Here is a 10,000-nt window from a genome sequence, read left to right on the forward strand (position 1 = left end):
GTGCTTTGACCACTTGCCTGTTTCTGAAAAGCTCCACTGCTGTTCTATGTGAGGGCCCTTATTCTCTTCTCTTTTCTCTCTTTTCTCTATCTCACCTTCATTCTCCCTTTCTCTCTTTTTCTCTACTTTCTCTCTCTCTCTCTCTGCTCTATTTTCTATCACACTGTGCAGCTCACATAGAATGGTGTTTTACTGACCGAAACTAAGTACTTTTGACACACACACACACACACACACACACATCCGCTCCCCCCTCCTGTTCTGTTTTTTCTTGTGTCCTAGAGCAAAGGAAACCTAAAAAAAAAAAGCTTTAAGTATACACACACACACACACGCACACACACACACGCATACACATTCAGAGAGACAACAAATACGCTGGCCAATCTTCAGTGTCCCCAACCTATAACCAACCAAAACAAATAACCTCTGTGTTTTTGCTTCTCCTCTTTTGTGTATCTCCACCCTTTTCTCCTCCCTTCTCTCCTCCTCCTCCCTTCCCCACCCCATGTTTGTCCATCACACACCTATCTGTTGTATGTCGTCTGCACCCCCCCCTTCCCTTCCTCCTACCCCCTTCCTCATGGATATCTCCTGTCGTTCGTTGCCCCCCCCCCCCCCCCCTCCCCTGTTTGTTTGTTGTCATTGTCGTTTTTTTGGCGTATTTTTGTTTGGGTTTGGTTGTTTTCTTGTTTGTCACCGGTGGGCCCCTGCCAGCGGCAGGATCAGTTACAGTGATATGTATCAGATGCTAAGACACATGTGCCCGCCGCTCGGCCTGGGGAAGAGGTGCCCGGCGCGGGTGGCTTACAAGGTAGAGAGGGCTCTGCCCGTAATAATATCGTACAGCCTAAAGGGGGCGCCAAAAACGCCACCCTCGAGAAAAAAAAAAAAAAAAGATATCCTAATTATACTCTGTCCGTTCTCTGTTAGTGTTGGTGTGGTTGGTGAGCGCTGTTATCTTCTATGTGGGGGTTTTCATTTGTTCCTTTCATTTCTTGTCCGTTTGTTTGTTTGTTTGTTGGTTTATTTTTGTTGGGAAGTGCTGAAAGCTGTGGGGGGAATTGAAGAGTGTTTAGCCGTTAGCCAGTCGGAGGAGTTCATGCCCACATCCACAGGAGAGGGGGAACAGGGGGGAAGGTGCCTTGCCAGCCCTTCTGCACCGTGCTTACGAGCCAGAAACCTACAGCTACTACATCCCCCATACCAGTCAGGGTAGCTTTCTCACCATACGTTATGCAAACACCCTATAGAAACCAGTGATCCCCTGCCGTATTTCACCCTCAAACCTATGACCTTGCAGCAATACAGGAGGCCAGATGTCATCACAGATACTTATGGAGTGATATTAATTTATTACAGATGACCCCGAGAATTTGCATTAAAGTGAGCGCTTTAATGTGAGTGAATTAGCTAGCTCCATTTAGGAGGCTTATATTTCCCTTAGACAGGGTCCCTCTATAGGGAAGCACAAAGTCTCAGTAGTGTTGAACAAGGCCCGCGTGTGCGTGTACAGAAGGACCGGGAAGGGGTGTGTGTCTTTGGGCCTCTGAGTCTCTCCCTCCTGTGGATGGCACACACACCTACACCCACACACACAGACACACATACATTACATTATAATTAATACTTACCGTACATAGAATCAAACGTACACAGACTAGTGTAGTCATATAGCTATGATGTATATGATTGTACCCAGAAATGTTAACATCAGCCTCTGGGTCATAAGAAACAGGTGAGTTTAGGAGGGCGCCTAACCCATAGTGCCATAGACACCAGTAGCTAGAGTTAGTGGTTACGGCAAGAGAAAGCCCTGTCTTGTTTGTCCATTGTTTTTCTTTTTATTTCCTTTTATGGGAAGTCCACAACCAGAACCACGACAATCAAATCAGTTTTCCACCTGTCCTTTTGTTTTCCTCTGTCAATGCAGTTCCAATCTGTCTCCTTTCCCTATCTCTCTCTGTCACTCACTTCTTCTCATTCTCTCTATCACTCTTTCTGTTCTCTCTCTTTTGCTGTTTTCCTCTTAGCTCTGCTGTTTTCCTCTGTCTCCCTCTATCTTTCTGTCCCTCTCTGTCTCTCTCTACCTTTCTGTCCCTCTCTCTGTCTCTCTATCCCCCTCTCTCTGTCTGTCTGTCTCTCTCTCTGTCTGTCTGTCTATCTCTCAGTCTGAGTGTCTGTCTGTCGGTCTTTCTGCCTGTTTGTCTATATAAAACTCAATGGGTCATCTTATCATTGATTGTTTTTGTTATTTTGGGACTATAAGTACCAGTAGTTGCCATGGTGTAAGTTCTTGATAAATATGACACGCCCTGTCATGTGCATCAGAGGTGGATTCTGGATCCTCATTTACTCTCTAAAAATAGGAATATGTTTGCATCTCCACAGGTCCCTTATTCTGGGCCGAGGAGCCAAGATACCTTATTTGAAAATTAGCGATTGATACCTAGCATGCCTTAAGTAGCCTGCTAAGGTTACTGTGACACTAAAAACTGTTAAGGGCAGGCGTTTTCTTACGTGAGGTGCCTCCAACTAAGCGTGCCACCTGCCCATAGTGTTATGTGGGCTAATGTAATACACCACGGAGCTGTAGTGCCATCCATCTCTTACCACAAATACAATGATTGACCAACAGAAGCCAAAATAAAGTGAACATAAAAGTGAAAAAATTTATTTCAAGCAAGAATGTGCAGTAATTTAGCATTTCACCAAAAAATACTTCTGATAATACACTTATTTTAGGCTTTTGTTTGTAACACATTTTTTGCTTTATATCTGTAATATAGCTCTCCTCACATTTTGTTTCACGTCTTGACCTTAATTTTCATAGCAGATCATCAAAGTCAACCTCCCATTTAGCATTTGAAGAATCAATTCGGTTTGAGTCTCCTTGTCTGCATTCCATAATCTTTTGTCTAACCCCTTTCACACCAAACTATAATCCAAGGAATTACCTAGAAATCTAAATGCTGTTCATATGAGAAGTTGATCATTTTGCTAATTTAGCCAAAATCTCACCAGCCGGACATTTATTAGCCTACATTCACATATTGTCCAGAATGTAGCATCTTTTTTGGTCCCTTATTAGGCTAAGATAGCTAATAGCTAAGAATCACACAATGACCAGTTCCGGACATTACATTTCAGGTCGGTGATTTTCAGTGATGCGACAAAATATTTATATCTGTCCATATTAGTTAATATAGAAATAGATTTTTAGACTTACAAAGCTATGTTATATCAACTGTGCCTGTTTTCTGGCTTTTTTTTGTTTAATGACAACTAAAGTTTTCACTCAATAAACTTAAATAAAAATGTAGTGAATGATTTAGCATGCTAGCTGTTGACTGTGCACTGAATAGAGAATAATAGCCCACCTGTTGCTCAACACTTGTTTTTGTTGTGTCGGTCGTTAGTTAGTGTTGGGTAAATTGTGTTATGTTGATAAGAGATGCAGAAAGGAAAATAGAACGCACTGCTGTGTGTGAAAACAAACAAGAGTTTTGGTTTGAAAGGGGCTATCTGTAAGCAACAATTAAGAGACAACATATTCGTTGAAATAGGGTGGGAAACTAACTAAGTACAGTATATCAGGTCATCTTATCTTTTCTTTTCCTTATCTCTGTTTTTCTTTCTCTTCCTCTCCGGCTCTCTCTTTCTCCTCCTCTCTTTGTCCATATTTGCCATCTCAGATCATGCCCCTTCTTTCTTCTTTCTCTCCTTTTATCTGTGTGACTCCATTCCATGGCCTTCCAGTCTAACTACACTAACTACTCTACCTGTTTTTCCTTTTATGCTACCTACCTTCCTACACCTGCTCGATTCCAAAGAGGCAAAGATTTAAAAAAAAAAAAAAACAGATAAAACGTACCTTTCTTCCCTTAATAAAATAAAATGCCACTCATTTACCAAACAAAGACTTTCCTTTCCAAGACACTGCACCCATTAAGCTTTGCAAGAGATGAGATCAATTTGGATATACTGCCAGACATTACCTTTCAACTATTTCCTTTACTGAAGACCACCAACCAGGGACCCAGCCCCCCCCCCCCCCCACCCCCACCCCCACCCCAATAAGTCTGAAAGACGCCAAACAAAGACACATTGATCACAAGCCAACATTACGCCACCAAAGAAAGAAAAGAGGCAATGATGATGATACTCTGTGCGCGGCTGCACGACTGCTGGTGCTATGAACAGGGGCAGGGGGAGGGGGGAGCATGCCGTTTTGCACGCTGCACGTTCGTGGGATGGGCGCACTTGCATGCTCTGTTGCATGGTTGAGCTGAGGGCGTGGCGTCTTTTGCGCTAACTTTGGTCGTCTCGAACGGTCGGCTGCCAGCTGTCACTGCTGCTACTCGTGCCGCCGCTGCTAACGTGACCTGTGAGTGGTTTGCCGGACGAGCTTGAAAACGGCCACACACACACACACACACACCACCCATATTCACTCACTCACTCACTCGCACACACTAATGCCATGCCATGTGCTTGTTTGTGAGCGCCGTCATGTTCATGACTTTCTTTTTGACAAAATAAAGGTAATTCCCAATGAGTGACAACAGGCATATAACAAAAAAAAACGTCTGTTTTCAACGAAAGGCTTTGATTTTTTTTTTTATACCCCTGTTCACTCATTGGTGGAGGTATGAAATGTCTAGATGAGTTGATCGTAAGGGGGAGCTTAAAACAATTGTGCCCCAGCCAACAAGGTCATTTCCTCCGCAATAAGTGCAGACCATAACATCAGTAGGCTAGCATCTCTCTTAATCTGTGAGGGCTCCAATTAAGCTTCTTAATTGAGATGTGTGTCTTTGGTGCGGTGTTAAGAGGTGGGTGCGCGGAGCTACTCACTGTACCTGTCTTTGTGTGTTGTGCAAACAAGAATGTGTGAATGACAGCCACACAGCTATTCACACATCGGCATTGTTGGGCGGGGGGGGGGTTGTAGTGTAGGTTTGGTCTGGGGCCATTTTTTGTCGTGGCATTTTGATGTAATCCCCAGCCCTCACAGATATCAGTTAGACTGAGATGTGAATATCCTATCCTCGGTTGATCTTGGAGTATGACACCCATTGAAATCAGGACTGTCAGACTATCCTGGACATACAGAAAGGTGCCAATGAGATGCACAGGCATGACACTGCTGGTAGATTGCAGAAGTCTGAGACCACATCAGACATTTAGATATTCGAACATCACTGGCGGATAATCCAGAGTGGAAGTGACTGGGGGCTGTTAGTCTGTTGAGCTCCTCCTTGCCGTCCCTCTATTCTCCCACCCCCCCACTGCCCCCATGCCGTACCCCAAAGCTGCCCCTGAGGGGGGTTCAGGGGTACTTGCCTTTCCACTGTTGTCCCGCCCCGAACGCTCACCGAGCCCACTGGTTGGCCTGTCCACAGAGGCTGCTGCGCATGGACTTGCCGGTCGCCGACGACAACTCGGTGCATTTCAACTCCACTCTCATGGCCTTGATCCGTACTGCCCTGGACATCAAGATTGCAAAGGGTATGATGGGACCTTTTCCAGCCCCGCCCCCCACTCTCTTTCTTATTTTCTTTTTTTCCTCTCTTTCTTTTCCTCCTCTCTGAAGCTCTAACGTTCTGTCACTTATTTTTTAACCGTACAAGTTTGATTTTCTCACTGCTCTGTGTGTTTGGTTTCATTTTAAACTACCTCCTAACCTGGAGTTGTCTAGTAGCCTAGCCTACTCTATCTACAAGATCACAGTTTGAATTTGATTTTGTCATATTTGATACCACTAAACGCTAAACGTGGTATGTCAAAAGATCCCCCACAGATTGCTCATGATAATTAAAGAAATATCCGTGTGTGTGTGTGTGTGTGTGTGTGTGTGTGTGTGTGTGTGTGTGTGTGTGTGTGTGTGTGTGTGTGTGCATGTGTGTGCATGTGTGTGTTTGTGTGTGTTTCTGAATGTATGTACAACTAATTGTGTGTTTTTGATCACTTTGGTAATTATATTATGTGTATCTGCATGCTCTCTCTCTGTGTGTGTGTGTGTGTGTGTGTGTGTGTGTGTGTCTGTGTGTCTGTCTGTCTGTCTGTGTGGGTGTGTATGTCTGTGGGCCTGTGTTTCTATACATGTGGTTTGTGTGTGTATCTGTGTCTGTATGTATGCATATCTAAACCATATGTTTGTGGATGTGTTTGTGGTATGTTTGTGCACAAATGCTTGTGTTCATGTGTATGTGTGTGCTACTGTGCGTATGTATGTCTGTTGCCACGTGTATATGTGTTGGCCTCTGTGTGTGTGTGTGTGTGTGTGTGTGTGTGTGTGTGTCTGTATCGCTACCCACCCACCTACCCCAGGGGGCGCAGACAAACATCAGATGGATGCAGAGCTGCGCAAGGAGATGATGGCCATCTGGCCCAACCTGTCCCAGAAGCACCTGGACCTCTTGGTCACTCCGCACAAGTGTAAGTTGCACAAGGGTTTGTACACAGCAGCGCGCGGCCGGCGGCCCTCCCCTCCTCCTCCTCCTCCAGCCGGCCGGCCGGCCCCGCTGCGACCGACCGTGACAATATCACCACTCATCCGAGGACAGCTTCTCTCAGCCAGCACCACTCACCGCTCGGCACCCTCTGATCAGGCTCCCCCGACCTCCTGCCTGCTGCCCCAATACCCCTCCACCCCACCCCAATACCCCTCCAGCACACCCCACCCACCCCCAACTCCCCTTTCTATCTCTCTCTGCTAAATCCAGCTCTGTGTCTATCTGTTAATCTCTATCTGTGTCACTCAGCTGAAGTGGTTCTTAGCTCCCTTTGGTAATCTAATGTGGCCTCTCCTAAAGCAATCTAGCTCTTTATCTGTCCGATAATGTAGGTCTATTCTCCTTGAAAGCTAATCTAGCTCTATCTCACTTAATCAAGATTTGTATCTGTATAGACCAGATGTATCTTTCTCTGCTAATTTAGCTCTTTAGCACTTAGGCTAGTCCTGGAGGTCTACTTCCCTCCTTTTCTCCCTCTCTCTCTCTCTCTCTCTCCCTCCCTCTCTCTTTCTCTCTCTCTCTGTATCAGATGCTTCTGAAGTTCTTCTTTTCACTCTGTGACCCACCCTCTTCCCTTCATCTTGTTGAATGAATGCATCCCAGCTCACCGGTCATTTTAGAATGCACAGTATATCTTATTTTGTCAGCTGCCATATGTTGACTGTTATTCGCTGACTACATGACAGCTAAGCTAAGTAGTCGTGAGCATACAGTTACACATACTTGTTCCGTATGTGTGAGCGCATAGGTACTGGTGCATGCTGATTCATTTTACAGTGTACCCTGTACAAACAACCCCTTTGCCCTTATAGTTGCATGATAATGGATGGAAGAGTTTAACAGATGCTGATAGTTACTTGTATGTTTCAAGGTGATGTTTAGTGCAGATAACTTGCAAGGCAGTAATGGCATGTTATCTCGGTTTCTCTAACTCACCTTGAGTCGAGTATTATTGTCTTAATGCTAGTATTGCTACTATTTAATCACAGTTTCACACTGTCATGTGATTAATTGATCAGCAAAAGATCAACCTTCCCTCCCCTCAAGTTTAGCCTATCCTGATATCTGAATGCATGTTATTTTTCTTGGGTTTTAGATACCAAGGAAGTGAACCCCCCTTGCATGGATTGTCCTTTCAAAACTCCACAGATCACATCATAAATATGTAGGACTCCCATTTCCTTGCCACATCACTTATACTGGCACAGACAGCTGGTGAACCGCTGCCCCTTCTTCCACATGTGCCCCCTCTGGCCCTCATCTCTCCTCTGGTTTACCCCTCTGCTACCCCTCTGCTGCCCCTCAGTCCTCTTCCTGATGCCCTCTCTCTCCATGGCCTGTTATCAGGGGGTGCCTTCCTATAGACAGTTCTCTCTATAGAAGTCTTTTCACTTCAGGACTTCAGGATGTAGGGTCCTAGCATAGCAGTATAACAGACCCAGAGATCCTTAAAGGAAAAGCCTGGCTAACATTAATTAACAGATAGCCTTGGCCTCGAAACAGCTTGCAGTATATGATTACCTGAAATATGTAGAATAATATATAGTTTTAAAATAAATGTATATATATATATATATGCATACGATAAATGTTAAGCGCATGTTTATATAGGCTACTACTAATATAATACTGTAGATGTACAGTAATTACAATTGTGGCATGATGAGCTAAGATGTTCTTAAAGGTAGCTATTAATGCATGGATAGTCAAAGTTAGTTGGTTACAAAGTTTTACAAAATCAAGTCTATGTTTTGCTTGCTATTATTTATTGAGTCCTATAAGCACTTTTAGTAATACAAATAGTGAAACTAGTGATAGTGGCAGAAGTATTGTTTGAGTTATTTACATTGTTGTATGTTGAAGTCTGGAGAATCTTGAGCTGTTTCACCATTAGGCTCACTGTCACTGTATCTTAGCTCAGAGAGAATAGGTTAATATTCTTACCCCTCTGAAGCTCAAACTTTTTTTTCTCTTTCAATATGTTTGATGTTCTACTCAAACTCCAGATGCTAATCTGGAGTCTTGAGAAAAATTTCAGCTCCAATCTTGAAGAAAGCAACTACAGAAAATGGCAGCAGTTGTGCCCGCTCACTACGGTGACGCCATGTCATGGTGAAACGGCTCTCGAGTCCACCCAGCGTATAGTCTACCTCGTAGCCTTTACTCGGTAGAGATAAGAGTCACTAGATGGTAGATGCTGCAGAACAAGGTCTATCTATCTGCCTGTGAAAAGACTCCGCTCTGTGGCGTACTATATCGTAACTATATCGTAACTTTGTTAAGACTGTGCTGTACATGTCCCCGTACTGTGTTACAGTGATGTATACGTACGTGTCTGTGTGATGTATACAGGGCTCGACATTAATGGTTGCCTGGTTGCCCTCGGCTACCAAATTGTTACAAGTGGCAACCAGGTTTGGTTAGCTTTGCCAACCAAAACATCATGCTTGGCAACCACTTTTAACCACTTTTAAAAGTTAACGTTGAGCCCTGAGTTGTATACTACATGTTACCTGTACATGTCTTGGTCTCTGTTTTGGTGTTGTTGGTGTTTGTGGCATGCCTTGTCTCCCACCCCCATACCCCCCACGGCTCAGGGTCCCATCTCGCCCCGTTTAATCGTGCAGGGTAACTTGTCCGTTTCTCAGCAGCGACAGACCTGACGGTGGGGAAGATCTACGCGGCCATGATGATCATGGAGTACTACCGCCAGAGCAAGGCCAAAAGGCTCCAGGCTCTCCGTGAGGAGCAGGTACCGGTTTGTACCCCCCCTCCCTAAACTGTCCCATTCTATCTTGCCCCAACCTGCAACCCTTTTCCCTTTTGCCCTCTCAGCAGCAAGGACCCCTTGCACTCCTCTCTCAGAAGCCTGTCCCGGTAGCAGGGACATGTTTGAGCTAACTTATCTTATATATGTTTGCTATGTTAAATCTAGAATAGACACACCTTGACAAAGCAGCACGCTAACTTAGTACAGGTTAATGCTAGAACAGTGTTAATTTGATCCAGTTTGCTTTGCTAAGCTAGTTTGCCTACTTTAGCATTTACTTATCTACAGTAGCTAGCTAGGTTGGCTTAGCTAGGCTAACAGTTGCTCCCTTAAAGGTAAGCCCTCCTGAAGCTGCATCTCCAAACGCCCTACCAGTAGCTCTAGCAGTAAGCCTAAGGGCATCCTCTTCTTCAGTGTTTAACTACCCTACGTATTATCTTCCCACTACTTACCTATGGAAGTTATATGGTCCAGCTTTATCGCTGTAGTAGCAAGCCAACTTGCTCCCTCTGCTTCAACCCTCTCCTGGACTTCCTGATCCCCCTTAAACAATGCATGAGAGGTTTTAAAAGGTATGTAGAAGAACTGGATTGAGATAACCAAGATTACTCTACTGTAACATTATACTGCATATACAATGATGATGATGATGATGATGATACAACATGGCCGTTTGTCAGTGTCTTGTTTCTTCCCCCCCCCCCTCTTTATA

At 44.6% G+C, this 10,000-nt stretch overlaps 1 protein-coding gene across 1 annotated transcript in view; it reads left to right on the forward strand.

Annotated features, from left to right (window-relative positions):
- Positions 1 to 10,000, forward strand: part of cacna1ab (calcium channel, voltage-dependent, P/Q type, alpha 1A subunit, b) — a 148,872-nt gene that overhangs the window by 125,806 nt on the left and 13,066 nt on the right. The window contains exons 44-46 of the mRNA XM_076280840.1: positions 5,406 to 5,511; positions 6,334 to 6,441; positions 9,167 to 9,270. Of these exons, the coding sequence (XP_076136955.1) occupies positions 5,406 to 5,511; positions 6,334 to 6,441; positions 9,167 to 9,270 (318 nt within the window). The remainder of the gene's footprint in view (positions 1 to 5,405; positions 5,512 to 6,333; positions 6,442 to 9,166; positions 9,271 to 10,000) is intronic.

This window comes from Alosa pseudoharengus, unplaced genomic scaffold (genome assembly GCF_046254945.1).
Source record: "Alosa pseudoharengus isolate Yale_2024_CS ecotype anadromous, Long Island Sound unplaced genomic scaffold, YU_APseudo_1.1 YU_APseudo_1.1_scf_1, whole genome shotgun sequence".
Taxonomy (NCBI): domain Eukaryota; kingdom Metazoa; phylum Chordata; class Actinopteri; order Clupeiformes; family Clupeidae; genus Alosa; species Alosa pseudoharengus.